Raw genomic sequence first — 15000 nt, 5'->3', positions numbered from 1 at the left:
TAGGGGCTGGGAAGACAGAATTCACCTAGACCCCCAACCCAGTCCCCAAGGAGCACACAGAGGGTCAGTATGGGAGGAAGATATTCTAGAGAGACACTGTGGGGGCACCACCAGGGTGCCCTACCCCAAGCCCCAGCTGGGAACGTAGGTTCTGCCATGGAAAGGGGGTGGGGAACCTTGGGCCCCAGAAATATGGGTTTGACTCAAGCTGGAGGCTCCAGATAAAGGCAGATCCCAGTGAGGCTCTGGGTCCTGGCTGCAGGAAGCTGGGGGTGGCATTTCAGTTCCTCACCTCAGCAGGGGCCCAGAGGAAGGCCCTAGTCCCTGGGGCTTGCACCAGGGAAACCTTTGGGACAACATTCTTATGAGGCCAGAGGCCCTCAACATTCCAGAGGATGCCTGCCAATAGGAGGATTGTAGGGTCTTGCAGGCTGGGGTGCAGAGCCCAGGTACCCTCCACTGTGGCTCTGCTGGGGGTACCCCAGCAGGAGAAGAGGGTGCTGCTGCACATTGGCCACAGTGCTTCCCTGTCAATTAAGGAGACTTGCTCGATGCTCCTGTTTCTACAGGAGGGTGAGCATCTCCCTTTGCACTGCAATAAGGCAAACAGAAGTCGTGACTAACACTGAAGTTGGAGCAGCTACTCCTGGTGCAGCCCTGCAGTGGCTCCTCGTTTCACCCAGAGAGGAGGCACCATCTGCACATGGCCCAGGGATCCCAGGCCCACCTGGAACCAGGCACCTGGGATCTTGCTTCCTGCCTTACCTGGTTCCTGCCACCCTGGCTCCGTTGCCACACCCTGAATGCCAGGGCACCTCCAGCTTGGGACTTTGGCACTTGTTCCCTCTGTATTGAATGTTCTTCCTTGATGGAGGTGTTCTTTTCTGATTCGCCTCAATGTGGCCTTCCCTGACCTCCTACTTAAGCCTGTACTTGCCAGCTCTTAGCCTCTCCATGAAGCTCCCCATCTCCTCCTAGAATACTGCTCTCTTTTAGCAACTTTAAAAATAGGCACACTAACTGCCTATTTTGACTTCTGCTCCTGGAATTATCAGCTCTATTGGAGCACAGAGCCTTTTCTGTTTTGTTCAGTGAGTATCCCCAGGGCCTTGCCTGATTAAGGTGCTTGGTAAGTTCTGTTATATGAAAGAAGGAAGGAGAAGAAGAGAGGGAGACAAGGAAGGAAAGAAGGGAGAAGGGAGGGAGGGAAGGAAGGAAGGAAAGTAAGTTTTATAACTGGGTAAAGTAATAAAAGGGACGAGGCACATTCTCCAGCCAAAACACACCATGGTCCTTGCCTGGGGCAGTTGCTGAGCTGTGTGCCTGCCAAGGTTTGGCTTTGGGCACCTGCCTCTCCCCAGGTCCCCCTGGTTGCTGAGTGAGCCCTGCCAGGCCCAGAGCCCTGTGGCTGGAAACGAGGCCCACTGCTAGCAGGGGCTCCTGCCCTTAGAGCATGTGGCATATCTGCCTGCAAGTACAGGCAGGGCGGGCTCCAGCACCATCTCTCTCTGTTTCCTTCCCCTCTCTTGGTGGCTCTCCAGGTCCTAGACTCCTTTTTTCCTTCACACACTCAGCTGGGTGTTATCTGACTTCTCTACTGGGTTTGTAGCTCTGGGTGGGGTGGGTAGGGATCTGGTCTGTCACTGGGCCCAAGCAAGTGCTTAATCCCTACACAGGCCACAAGATGACTCAGTGGCCACCCAGGACTCAATGTGGCCCCCTCAGGCTTGTCGTCAGAACATAGGATTTCCCTGGAGTCCCAGGGGAGGAGAACATGTAGCTAACCCCAGGCCTGGGCAGGCCAGAGCCGAAGGCCTCCCCAACTCACTCCCCTCCTTGCAGAGCAGGGACCAGGCCCAGCTTAGATGCAGGGCAGCTGGGTAGGGGCTGGGGTCCCTCTGAGAGGCTGCCCTGGCTGTCCTCACTTTCCTGGAATTCCTGGAGGCAGAGCTGGGCTTCTCTGCCTTGGAGTCCTTGTGGCAGCCCTGGGCCTGGCCAAAGCTGCCCATAGGCTCCCTGGCACATGGACCAAGGAACGCAGTCCAGCCTCAGGCTTTGCTGCCATTACACAGACAGACCCACGGTGGGGAGAGCACCTTTATTGTCAGATACGATGACAGTGCTACAGGCTGGTGGTGCCAGTCAGAGGTCCTGCCTGCCTCTGGCTTCCCCTCCAGACCTGCCACCTGGGCCTCAAAGGCTGAGAGAGGCAACCAGGCCCAGAGGGACCAGGCCACATCCTCGTAGGAGCACCAAGAGCACCAGGGACAATCGCTCCTGTCATGAGGGAGATGTGTCCCAGGGTGGTGCCAGCACCTTTGATTCTCTGAGTTTGCTGCCATCACCAAGTGCCAGGTCCTGGCCCAGCGGGAGGTGACACCAGGACTGGGCAGTCACAGGAGGGCTGCAGTCTGAGCCACAGGCATACCCCACAGATTTCCCAGGAGGATGGCAGGGGCTGGGGCTGCAAGTCCCACCCAATGGACATTCCCATTAGGTGCCCCCTCTTCTGGCTCAGGGGGGTGGGCTTAGTGATCCTGGGTGGCAGTGAAAGGGGATGCCAACCTGATTCCCATGTACTCCCTATGCTGCTGTCACAGTATCTATGTCCTTGTGACCATCAGTGGTTTATTCAGGGTCTCCCTGGCCTCTGAGAGCAGCTACAGGCCAGGACACACCCAGCTGGAGGAGCAAACCCCAAGCCCTGGGGAGGGGACCAAGGAAGAAAGGCCCAAGGTCCTCTGGTCTTGCACTTGGATGTGTTGAGTAGGGCCCCACTGTCCTCCTGACTGGCCCTATGCCCTCCCATCTGAGTTTCCTCATGAAGACAGGGAGCTGCCAGGGTTGAGAGTACACAGCTTCGGGAGCTGAGGACCCTGGGTTCAAATCCTGCCCAAGCCACCTGTGATCTGGTGACTGTGGGTGGGTAATTTTTACCCTCTGAGCCTCAGTCCTCCAGGTAAAGTGAGGATAATATGCCTACCTCCTAAGGGTTAAATGAGACAACTTAAGGACAGCTCCTTGGACAGGCCCACAGGGACTCAATAAATGAGGAGTATTACGATTATTTCCATACCCACCCCCAGCCCACCAAGATCCTGTCTCCAGCAGGGAGTGGGGACTGGGGGAGGGCAGGGCTCTCTCAAAGGTGCTGGTCCCCTCTGGACCATGCCCCTGGAGACACCATCTTTCCCCAAGGCCCTCACAATGGTCCATGTCTGGAGCTCAGGCTCACTGGGGCATTTTCAGGAACCAGCAGCAGCATAGGCCTCTGAGGCTGGGTCTTCGCGCAGGGCGGGGCGTATCCGGAGAGCTGGGCTCTCACTTCCTGCCACTGGCCTGGTCTGCGCTTTTCTGCCCAGGGTCAGGACCAAGCAGGGCAGCAAGGATGCCATCAGGTTGGGGGCCGCCCCGCTTCATCTTGAGGTTGGCTCTCAGGGCAGTGTCCTGGCCAGAACCCCCCTCAGGGGAGGCTAGGGGATCTGAAAGGAGAACAGGGGTGATGACTACAGACAGAGCCTTGCAGGTTCTTGGAGGCACCTCTATCCCCAGTCACTGGCCGTGCAGAGAGCTCTTGTCCAGTGTGGTTAAGGCAAGGCAGCAGTGGGCTTCAGCCCTTCATGCACTGGTTCGCATGCCCATTCCTTCATTCATTCACCTGTGCATCCATCCATTTACCCGTCATTCACCCAATCACTCATCCCTTCATTCTCCTGAGCCCCAGACCCTGGAGAGGTGCCACTGACCACCCTGCACAGGGGCTCCCGGGGGTGAGGGAGAGACATGGAAACACCACCCCACCACGGAACAGAAGACCCCACAGAGCACCTTGGGGCAGAGAAGGGCTCAAGGAAGGCTTCACAGCTGCAGAGATCTTTGAGCCAGTCCTGAGGTGGGAGCTGGTGGTCACTGGGCAGGGGGCCTGGCCTGAGCAAAAGTATGTATGGGAGTGGGAGGGGACAAGCCTGAAGGTGAGGTGTCACCCACCACAGGACTAGATGGGGAAAGCCTTGGGGAGCTAGACTGATGTGCCTAGAAGTTAGTCAAGGGCAGCGGGGAACCACTGGGGGCCCTTGAGCAGGGGAAGGGCAGCATCAGACCGGGCTGTGGTGAAGGCTCATGGGGTCAGGGAGACCAGAGCCCAAGGCAGCAGGGAGTGGGCAATGGAGGGAGGGAGACTACCAGCTGGGGCCCTGGTCACTACGCACCATGGATTCCAATCATGTGCTCCAGGATGAGGACTCTCTCTGCCAGGATCTTCAGTGCCTCTCGCAGCTGCTGCACCCCCTCGCCCTGGCAGGGAGGGGGGATGGCCAGGATCAGGGTGAGCCAAGGGGAGGAGCCAGCACAGGCCACCGCAGCCCCTACTCTGCCTCTTCCCACCAGTTCCCATCACTACAGACATCATCACAGATGGAACATCGACTGTGTCAGGCTGGGGTACAGACACCTGTTCACAGACAAGGAGCCCAAAGCACAGAGAGGACAGGAGACAGCATCCCTAGTGCCACACAGCCCGAAGTGGCCAAGCCAGGCTTCAGATCCTGGCCCACTGACTGGCTGCCTGGCTGCGTCCCCTGGGTGTCCTACTTCCAGAAAATACCCTAATCAGGGCCGAGCCCCCAGCACAGGGCCCAGAAGGGTAAAGTGCTTCACTGGTTTCCTTCCTGGGCTGCCCAACTGAGAGCCCTCTGCCACAGTAACAGTGCAGAGCAGGCTGGGGCAGAGCAGGCTAGGTGAGGCTGCACCAGGCAAGGAAAAGCAGGTAGGTCCATTGCCCCATGATGTGCTGGGGGCAGGCTGGCCTGGTGATAGAGCCTTCTACATTCCTAGAACCAAGAACCCTGTACATGGAGACACATGAATGAGCCAAGTCAGGGTGCTGACTTCTCTATAAGACAGGTGTCAATGCCACTTTAAAAAAAAATGGCACTATCCCCAGCTAGCCCAGCCCTGGGAGACAGCAGCAAAATGGTGCCTTTTGCTGGTGTAACATGACAGATCTATCTTACATTCAGATTAATTTAGCTTAAAACCAAACAGCATCTTACTGGGATGTAAGGAGAGGTCTCCCCATCAGGAACCCAAAGGAGATAAAATGTCAAGCCATGTAGAGTCAGGGACAGAGCTCTGGACAGGAGCATGGGCTCTGGGCCCCTCTGTCAGGGACCCCTTCAAGCCTCACGTCCCTGAACTGCGGTTGCTCTTCTTATGAAATAAGGGGGGGGGGGATCACAGTAACTTCTCAAATTCCCATGGCACATGACACGTGGCCCTGGGGCTCAGGACTCAGCATCTCTCTCACCTTGCTCCTTGCTGCCTCCTGCTCCCGCCTTGGCTGCCTGGATTCCAGCCTCTTCCCCTTCTCTGCTCCTGCAAGGACCTCCCAGAGGTCCCCCAACTCCAGCCTTGCCCCTCCAGCTGTGCCCCCAACCCACTGAGCCCTGATACTCCACCTGGGACCCCTCAGCATCCTTCACACCATCCTGCAATCACACAGCGTCTCCCTCACTGGGCTGTGAGCTTTCGGGGCAGGGACCGTGTGGGGGGTTGGTACAGATTTGCGGTCTCGGTACAAATCTGTCTGTGGGGCGCCCATAGCAGGGGCAGGAGGGAAGTGCGGCCCACGGGCACAGTTACCTCTGTGGCGGTGGCTTTCTCCCCTTCCTCCCCCTTCACGCCAGGCTCACCCTAGGAAGCAAGTCACATAATCAACTCCTGTTGGGGGAGGGCACCCCTCCACCCTCTTGGGGGCCTGTAGGGAGTCAGAGGCAGGCTGGGCAGGCAGGGCCAGAGGACTTCTGCCCTGGGGTGAGTGGAGAAGGGGAGGCCATGGCCCCAAGCCACACCCTGCATAGGCTGCCATGGGTCAGCTTTTGGGGCTTAGTCCTGCTTCTGGGGCAGAGGCGTCTCAGGGTCTAAGCCAGCAAGCTCATGTTTGGGCCCTTCCTGGATCAAAGTACCTTCCTGTCAGGGCACTGCTTCCTATCTCTGAAATGGGGCCAGTAACACCAGCTTCACAGTAACATCTACAGAGCCAGGTACTACTGTGTGACCTTGAGCAAGTTGTTTTACCTCTCTGTGCCTTGGTTTTCTTATCTCTAAAACAAAGGTAGTAATAGGAACTATCTGAGAGAAACAGGAGGCAGATAAAGGAAACCAATATTGAGCTTACAGTCTGGCAGTTGGAAGCACCATCAAAATGTTCACCATTATTTTTTGTCAGTAGACATAAGCACAGGATAGGGCAGGATGGAGGCTGACACCCCTGGGTCAAATCCTAGTCTACTGCTACCTTGCTGTGTGATTTGGGGCAAGTTACTTAACTGCTCTGAGTCTTAACTGTCAGTTCTTGCTGGGTCATTGCAAAGCCTAAATATACTTGGGAAAAGAGAGAACCTCCAGGTGGCCAAACACAGTAGGTGCCCAGAAAAGATCTGTTCCTCCTCCCCTGCCCTGTTCCCCAGAGTAAGGTTTGGGTACCAGGGAAGCACCTGCCTTCTTGGCCTTGGAGGCAGAAGTTGAGACTCACAAATTCTTATTGCCAAGAAGGGCAATTAGAAGCCAGCTGTCTAAATCTCTGCTTTCTCGGAAGTTCAGAAAAGGGAAGGGACTTTCTGGGTCACACAGCCCATTACCCAGGGCTCTGAGCTCTCTAGAAGAGACCTAGGTCTTTCCCTGAGGCTGCTGCCCTCCTCACTCCTTTATAAGAGGCTATTTCAGGCCCTGTTCACACATTCCCAGTAGCCAGAGCCCTGGCAGAACCACCCAGGACAGACTCCACCCACTGGGCACCTGGGCATGGCCCTGGTCCATCTGCACAGCCCATACTTACAGATGGCCCTGCCACAGCCTGCTCTCCCTCCAGGCCCTGCAAAAATCAGACAAGGCATGGGAGGTGCTGCTTTCACTCACCAAGTCTCCAGTCCCCTCCCCCCCCCCATTCCCCACTGGGCTCTGGGTCTGAGGAATAGGACAAGAGGAGGGTAGTCTGGCATAAATAGAAGGCCAGGGTGGTGCCCATAGCTCGGGTGCCGGCCACATACACCAAGGCAGGCAGGTTCGAACCTGGCCTGGGCTTGCTAAAAACAATGATAACTGCAACAAAAAATAGCTGGGCATTGTAATGGGCACCTATAGTCCTAGCTACTTGGGAGACTGAGGCAAGAGAATTGCCTAAGCCCAGGAGTTAGAGGTTGCTGTGAGCTGTGATGCCACAGCACTCTACCAAGGGCGACATAGTGAGACTCTGTCTCAAAAAAAAAAAAGAAGGAAGGAAGGAAAGGAAGAAAAGAAAGAAAAGAAAGGCCAGACTTGAGGGCCCCTAGTCCCAGATCCACAGGGGGCTGGTATGTGGCCCTGGGTGTGAGCCGAGCCTCATTCTTCTCCCTTGCAAAGTAGGACAATGTCACACAAAGAAGGGGACAGCAAACACTTAGAGGACATGAATCATTGTTAGCAATGGTGATGCTCCCTTATGCACTGATGCCAGCCCCGACAGCTCTCAGGAGCGCCAGGCCTATGTGTCTAGCCATTCTCTGATATCTTCCCCCTGCTGACCACCAGGTGCCCCGCCCTACCTCTCCCCAAAGTAATCCCCATCCCTAGGCCTCCTCTCCTCAGGAAATGGCTCCTGGTGCTCCCAGCAGACACCTGGGAAAAAACCCAGACCCTCCCTTTCTCCCTTTGCCAGGTTTACTCCACCAGCTAGACCTGCCCAGTCTACTTTCTGAATACATGTCTTCACTCAGCTGCATCCCTGGCAGGCTGCCAGGACCTCCTTCTGGTCTCTACCTTCCCTCACCCACCCTTCATCCCCAATAGCTGGGGACTTATGAAGATGCAAATCCTCCCTGGGACTCAAAGGCTCCCTTGCAGCTATTATAGGGGCCCACACTACATGGCCGGAGGTCAGGCCTTGCTCTCTGCACCTCAGCCCATGCTACTGTCCTTGTTCTCTGCACCTCAGCCCATGCTACTGTCCTCTGTGGCCTCTCCCTGCCCTGGGGCATCATAGCTGCTTGCCCTACTGTCAAGCTGTTGAGCCACACAGCTGGGGAGGAAGAGCCAGTCTAGGGTTTGCGCTGCTTCCCCCTCCACTGTGATTCTCAGGGAGGGGCAAGGGGCTGAGGAGGACATTGTGTGACCTGATCCAGCTTTGCCCACACATGTGTGACCTCAGGCAGCACCTGGACTTTCTGGAACTCAGCCCATCTATGAAATGGGGGTGCTACTAACACCTCCCTGGCACTGCTGCTAACAGAGCTAGCACCCCACACCTATCCTCCCCTAGGCACCCATGGCCAGATAGGCTGGCCCCTTCCCGAAGGATTCATGCTGGTAAGAAGCTGGCTGCTGCTAGCTTCTCTCCTTGGGAGACACACCTTCCCCTCCTGGCTCCTGTTCATAAGCCACTCCAGAAACAGCAAAGTCCTCACCTGGGAGCCAGGTACTCCTGGGGGTCCTGGAGGACCTCGTGGTCCTGGGGGACCTGTGGGCAGAGTTACACACAGTCACTGGGGACCAGAGATGCCCACTGTCCCCCCATCAGCTCTGGAGGGAGCCATTCCCAGCCTCCTATCCTCCAGCTGTCCTGGGCCTGCCTCTGGGCAGCAAATGAAGGTTTGCTGAATGAATAGCTGAGGGGCCACATACTCCCCAGGCCCCCTATCTTTGGAGCCCAGAGTCCTCCCTCAGCTCCCCTCCCTGAGGGCCTTATCCCTGAAGCTGCCCCAATCCCAAGACCTGGGATGCCAGTGAGGGCATCAGGCCAGATTGGACCCTATTCCAGCTAGCCAGTCCCCTGGCAAATCCCTCCGGACTGCCTTGTCAGCTTCAGGCCTAGAACCTGACCCCTTCCAAGCCCACCCCTCCTGCCCATCATGTGGCTACACAGAGCAAGCTTTCAGTAACACAAACCCAGTTAGGGAGCTCTCAGGGATCCCGAAGTCCTTGGCCCAGCCCCTTCCCACCCTTAGCCCCCAGGTACTCTCCTTGAAAGTCCTCGGTGTCTTTACCAAGGCTGTTCCCTCCACCTGGAGCTTCTCTCTCCCTCACTTTCCCAGTAGACTCTTTCCTACTAGTCTCAGGCTGAGTGTCACCTCCTCCAGGAAGCCTTCCCAGTACCTCTCCCAACCCCTCCTCTAGAAAACTGCTGATGTGGAACAGACATCACCCATGGCCACCACTCTTTTCACGTTTGTCTCCCCCACAGGCTGTGGCATGACCAGAGTGCCAGGCTGGGCCTTGTGTGCCCAGCAGGGGGCGGGCGGCTCAGGACCAATCTCTGGCACGCTGGGAGGAGTGCAGCCTCTGTCTCCAGTGGTCCTGCACAAGTCTGTGCCTCCTGGGCTGCAGGAAGCCCCAGCTGAGCTGTGCCAGTGTGCTCCTACTCCCAGATCTGGGGAAGACACGTCAGGAAAGCTACCCCAGAGGGCACATATCCAAACTCGGTGTTAAAAAGTAGATACCTCTCTCCAGTCTAAGTGTTCCTGAGACTTGCAGGTCACCTGGAAGGGGCCCCCAGCTCACTCCTTCTTCCCCCTAGAGTATCAGCTCAAATGCCCCAGTGCCCTGCCACCCCAGTTTCACACTTGTCACTCTCTCAGATCCTCCTCAAGCTACATATTTATGGTATTCATGCCTGGCTTGCAGCCCTCTATGAGAATGTCAGCTCAGGGACAATGACAGGGACCTTTGTTTTGATTATTCAAATGTCCCAGGAGCCTAGAACAGTGCCTGGCACATGTGGTAGTGGGTGCCCAGTGAACATTTGTCAAAAACACAGAAGGAAAAAAAAAAGCACAGAAGAGCAAATGAGTGACAGGGAATATGTGACGGGACTGTCTCGGGCAGAGCAGGGCAAGTGGTCAGCCAGCCCCTGGCCACAGTTCTCCAGTGCAGTTTCCTGGAGGACGGGAACTCAGGCTAGGCCTAAGCACAAGTCCCCACCCCACTGAGCCCCAAGGCCAGCCCTGTCCAGTGGGGCCCTTGCTTTCTGCTTCAGAGGACTGGGGCCTTCTGCATCTCATCCACCTGCCCCACCAGCTCCTGGATGCCCCTATACTGATCCCACAACCCCCTCACCTGGGCCTCCATGTACCCTGGTGTGTCCCAGTCTGACCCATACAAGGGCAGCCTGGGGCCACTTGCTATGGACAACTTGCTCCAGAAGAATCATGTGGGGTTTGTGTATAGTCCCCTAGGTTGTTGCCACCGAGAAGCATGAGGTGTCTCCTCAAGTCATAGCGGATTGGGGCAAAACCAAATCCCAGCACTGTCCCAAAGCTATGGACCCTCAACTGGCTCTAGCCCCTGTGGGCCCTTAGGGTTAGGCCAAGCCCTGGGGGTCTTCAGTCTGGGCCAGCCTGTGCTACTGCCCTGTCTACTTACCTGGCGGGCCAGGGGGACCCCGGGGCCCGGGGATACCCGCTAGTACTGTGTCCACAATAGCAGATGCCAGCCGTGAATCTCCATCTGTAGGAAAAACAGAGTGGCCAGTGGTCTGGTAGAGCAGAGCCAGCAGTCCTGGGAGGCTGGTCCTGAGCCCTGAGCCACCTCCCAATCCCTGCACTCTGCTGCAGCCCTGGCAAACTGGTACTCTCGTGCCTTTAGAAGAGCACAGGGACTTCCAGGCAGTCAAAGGGCAGGCCAGGTCAGCTTGATGTAAAACACAAACTCCTTCTGAAATATTCCATGCCCTTCAGACCCTGGGCCTTCCCGGCTCACTTCCCTAATGCCCCAGGTTGGCACTTTCTTCCAAGTTCCACCCCACATGCCTATCCTAATGCTCCCAACTGAGTCCCTCATGCAAGGTCCCCTTCAGAAAGTCCCCTTGCCCAGTCTTCTGAGCTGCAGTGCCCAGGGCTGCTTCTATCAGGCAACCTCACTGCCTGAGGCTAGGATGGGGTGGGTCTAACAAGCCCTCTCCAGGACAAACCCCAGGCTGCTCTGCCCTGCCCTGCCCCCCATACACAGAAACCTCGACATGGGCTGACAGGTCTCATAGCTGCAGATAAACCTCCTGCCGGGGGGCACAGTCCCTATGGCTACTCCACTCATCCATTCTCTTCCCAAGCGCTCATTCCGAGCCCACCAGGATGGCTGCTACCCTGAAGGCCCTGAAGCTGTGAGAAAGAGTGTCTAGCCTGAGAAGGGTTCTAGGTGGTAGTGGGCAGGGCCAGATGCAGGACATCAGACCTAGGTCAGGGCAGGTTGAAGCCCTCAGATGGCTCCTTGTGGCACAGGGGTTCTGGCTACCATCCTCCAAGACACATCCCTCCAAGGCACTTCACATTCACAAGTGTCATCTATTCTCTCTCTGCCCAGGGAGCATCACTGTGCCCACCACCTTGGTGGGTAAACCAAGTCTGCAGACAGTGAGTTTGCATTTGTCGCCCCCCCAGGCTCTGCCCCCTGGCTGGCCCAGCCTATGACCCACTGGGGGCAGCCAAGGACCCCCGCCTGGTGCTTGTGTTTCAGTCTCCAGATCAGCTCTGCCAGGCAGTGTTACCATCTCTGCAGATGGGGACACTGAAGCTGAGAAAGGGACGGTAGGATTCAGGCTCAGTTGAAAGCTGTGCTGCCTGGGGGTGAGGGCAGGTGGCAAAAGCCCCAGCAAAAGGGGACTCGGGTTTCTCCAACAGCTAAACGGTCCCCCACCCCGCACTGTGCCTGGGATGCCCCAGCTCAGACTTACATTCTCTTCTCAGAATTTAAAGTCAGTTCTGTCACTTTCCTCTTAAAATCCTCCTCAATTGCCCAGGACACTTAACCAAAAACCATGTTCCTCTCTAGGGTTGCAGGTTCCTATGCCTCACTGTTCCCTGGACCCAGAGTCCTGGTCCTGTCTGCTCTCAGGACTCCCCTGTCCCTACCTTCCCATGTGGAAACAGATAGTTCTGTGTTCAGAGCCTTGGGCTCCAAGCCTAGGGATCCTCTGAGGAAGGCCAGCCCCCCAGAAGGTAGTGTGATTCAGCCCTGCCCACCACCCCTCAGATGCACACTCACTGTCTTTGTCTGTAGGCGGCTGCAGGGAGTAGAGAGCTCCTTGGGGGCCATTTGGTGAGGGGCTTGGGCTGCCTGCTGGGCCTGGGGGTCCTGGGGGACCAGGGCGCCCCATCTCTCCAGGAAGCCCACGGGGCCCTGGTGGCCCCAAGAGCCCTGCAATGGAGAGGAGTCACAGTGAGAGCAAAGCCTGGGCTGAGACAATCCAAATGGGGAAACTAAGGCTCTGAAGTGGAAGGTTTGATCAAGGCATACAGCCCTGAGCATTGAGTCAGTGGCAGCCTCTGGACCCACAATCCTCCAGAAGGAATACCCTGGAGTGTATATGAGATGGCCTCTGCTCCCCAGCCCAATCTGGAGGGGACAACATTAGGGGGAGGGGCCTTACCTGGGGGACCTGCAGGGCCCTTCTCTCCTGTCTGGCCTGGGTCACCTTTGGAGCCTGGGGGGCCTGCAGGCCCTGGCGGTCCTGTCTGCCCTGGGGGTCCTGGGGAGAGAATGAGACCAGTCTCAGAACAGAACACTAGGCCAAGCCTCCACCAGCAGCTTCAGGCCTGACCCCTGGGCTGTCTGGTTCACTTTCCCTCAGGGGCACTGCCCACTGGGGCCTCCTCAGACAGGGGAAGGCTCTAACATCACCTTGGGTTTGTTGGATTTCATAGTTTACAAACCATTTTCTCACCTATGAACATCTCTGATCTCAAGAACTGCTTTTGTTCCCATTTAAATGGGGGGAAACTGAGGCTCAGAAAAGTCTGCTCCCTTGCTCAAAGTCATAGAGCCAGCCTGCACCTCAGGTCTCTTAATGCTGAGTCCCTCTCTCATTTCCTATCACGTCTCAGAGTCAAGAACTGGGCCTGTGGCAAAATGCTCCCCAGTAGGGTCCCTCCCACTCAGGCCCCAGAAAGCCCTGAACAATGCACCTGCCCAGCTCAGGAGTTCCAGGCTTTGGAGAGTGAGTAAGAGAAGGACACCAAGAAGTGAGGCCCACCACAAGGCTTAAGGACAGCTCTATTTCCCCCAGGGCTGTCAGAAGAGGAAGCTCAAAAATATTTGCTGATCTGATGATGGAGGGACCTGAACTGGCTTTTAGGGCCCTTCTTGCTCAGGCTGCACATGACTCTGGTCAGGGAGGGAGGGCCTGGCTGAGGGCTGCTGGGCTGGGGAGAACCCACCTGCCCTGGGGATTCCAGGGCCAGCCAGGTGCTGCCATATGTGGGGTGTCTGCTCCACCTGGTGGCCATCCTTGGAACTGTATTTCCCTGGTTAGAAAGTGGTCAGGAGTTCTTGTGGGGCCTTATCCTCTATGGGACAGTGAAGCCTCCTCCTTCTCCTCCTCCTCCATCCCAGAAGAAAGATTTGAAGATGTGGGCATGAGGAAGTCCTCTAGGGGTGAGATTTTGGGAACAGTGGCTCTAGAGGTGTGCTAGGGAGTTAGAATAAGATGCCCCCACCTTCCCTGTAGCAGGCCTGAGCTTCCTATGCCCCCAGATTTCGGCCTCTCCAGAAGAATGCAGGATGCCTTTCCCCCATCCCGAGGCCTTGGAACTGGCCACTACAGGACATCTCTCCCACTCTGCCAACGTCTGCCCTCCCTGCCCTGTGCACTCTCCAATGCAGCTATATATAACAGTAGAACAGAAACACACACAGGACAGAGGGTGGGGAGGAGGGGAGCTCTGCATGCAGGGCTGGGTCTGGGGGCTCACCTGGGAGAGGTGAGAGGGAAGGTGTCCCCTCCAAAGCAGTCTAGGGGAGCTGAGAATCATTAAGGCAAAATGTCTCTGGCTTTCTGGGTAACCCCTGGGGAGCTAACTCACTTCTCTGAGCTTTTCCTCTGTAAGCCCAAGGCTCATGAGCCTTGTACGAAGATTAGAAATGGTATCTGTACACCTAGGATGACAGAAAAATGCTGAATAACTGGCACAGCACAGACATTCATGATGGACACCACTCATGATGGACACCCCGTGCATTCAGCCGTGTGGACAGGTGCCAGCTAAATAGGTGCCCAGGATAATGCTCTAGCACAGTGTCTGGCAGCAAGGGGGCCTTCAACAATTGCAACTGTTATTATTGCAATTGTTATTACTATCTGTAGCTTGATAGGGCAGAGCCTAGATCAGCGGGTAGAATCTAGAAAAGAGAAAATTTTTACCCTTGACTTAAAAATGTGGGAGGGAGAGAGGGTGGCAGAGGTCCTCCCACTCTACCCTGGGAAGTAGGGGAGGCAGTAAGCTCCCCTCTCTGGGAATACACAGGCAGGGTTGTTGCTGCAAAACTGAGCCAAGAATGGATGGGCCAGCCTGGGGCCCTATATGCAGATGCTAAGGGCCAGGGCTGGTGATGAGGACAGCAGCAGGCCTGCAAGACAATAGAAGTGGTGTGGACTGCAGCTAACTTAGACCAGATCTACAACAGCAACCAGGATTCTGCTATAGCTGATGGTTTCCACAAGGGACTGCCAGTCTCAAAGTCCAGAGCTTCTATTTTTTAAAGAGAAGCTTTGATTTTTATATGAAATCTTCCAGTTTTGAAATATTAGCTCAATTTTTCAAAACGCTTGACCCAGAGGACCTGATATGACTTAATATGCTGAGGCTGTGGAGGCCTTACTCACCAGCAGGACCTATGGGCCTCCTCCTTCGGGGCCCTGGATGGGCCAGAGGGATGGCATCGGGGAGGAAGTCCTCATTCCAGGGTGGTGGGGTGCTCTGGGGGGCTGGCAGGTCATTGTCAGGGCCTGGGGGCCGCTCCGCTGCTTCAAGCAGAAGAACCTAGGCCAGAGAAGGCAGAGGGTCAGGCCAGGTGGCCAGGTCAGCGACACGTGCCCCATGAGAACTACAGCTATCTGCTGCTGCATATGGCCAGTCATGTTCTTTGGTGGGACCATTGTGCCTGTAGCCAGAGTGGTCTCTCCCTTGTCCTCTTCTCCTTCCCACATCAGTAAGCCCTCTGACTCCAGAGTCCCCATTGGACACCTTCCAAGTAAGT

At 56.2% G+C, this 15000-nt stretch overlaps 1 protein-coding gene across 2 annotated transcripts in view; it reads right to left on the bottom strand.

Moving 5' to 3' along the window:
* Positions 1-3321: 3321 nt before the first annotated feature.
* The window catches only part of COL26A1 (collagen type XXVI alpha 1 chain), a 166928-nt gene continuing 155249 nt past the window's right edge, over positions 3322-15000 (bottom strand). For both annotated transcript variants that reach the window (XM_003794173.3, XM_012807861.2), the window contains exons 5-13: positions 14627-14783; positions 12395-12493; positions 12010-12162; positions 10393-10476; positions 8439-8491; positions 6836-6871; positions 5641-5691; positions 4209-4293; positions 3322-3482 (exon numbers count right to left, since the gene is read on the bottom strand). In XM_003794173.3, coding sequence (XP_003794221.1) covers positions 3322-3482; positions 4209-4293; positions 5641-5691; positions 6836-6871; positions 8439-8491; positions 10393-10476; positions 12010-12162; positions 12395-12493; positions 14627-14783 — 879 coding nt within the window. The remainder of the gene's footprint in view (positions 3483-4208; positions 4294-5640; positions 5692-6835; positions 6872-8438; positions 8492-10392; positions 10477-12009; positions 12163-12394; positions 12494-14626; positions 14784-15000) is intronic.

This window comes from Otolemur garnettii, unplaced genomic scaffold, assembly GCF_000181295.1.
Source record: "Otolemur garnettii isolate 467f Iridium unplaced genomic scaffold, OtoGar3 scaffold00077, whole genome shotgun sequence".
In the NCBI taxonomy this organism is placed as follows: Eukaryota; Metazoa; Chordata; class Mammalia; order Primates; family Galagidae; genus Otolemur; species Otolemur garnettii.
The sequence above is the reverse complement of the archived record's forward strand: the minus strand, read 5'-3'. Positions and strand labels throughout refer to the sequence as shown.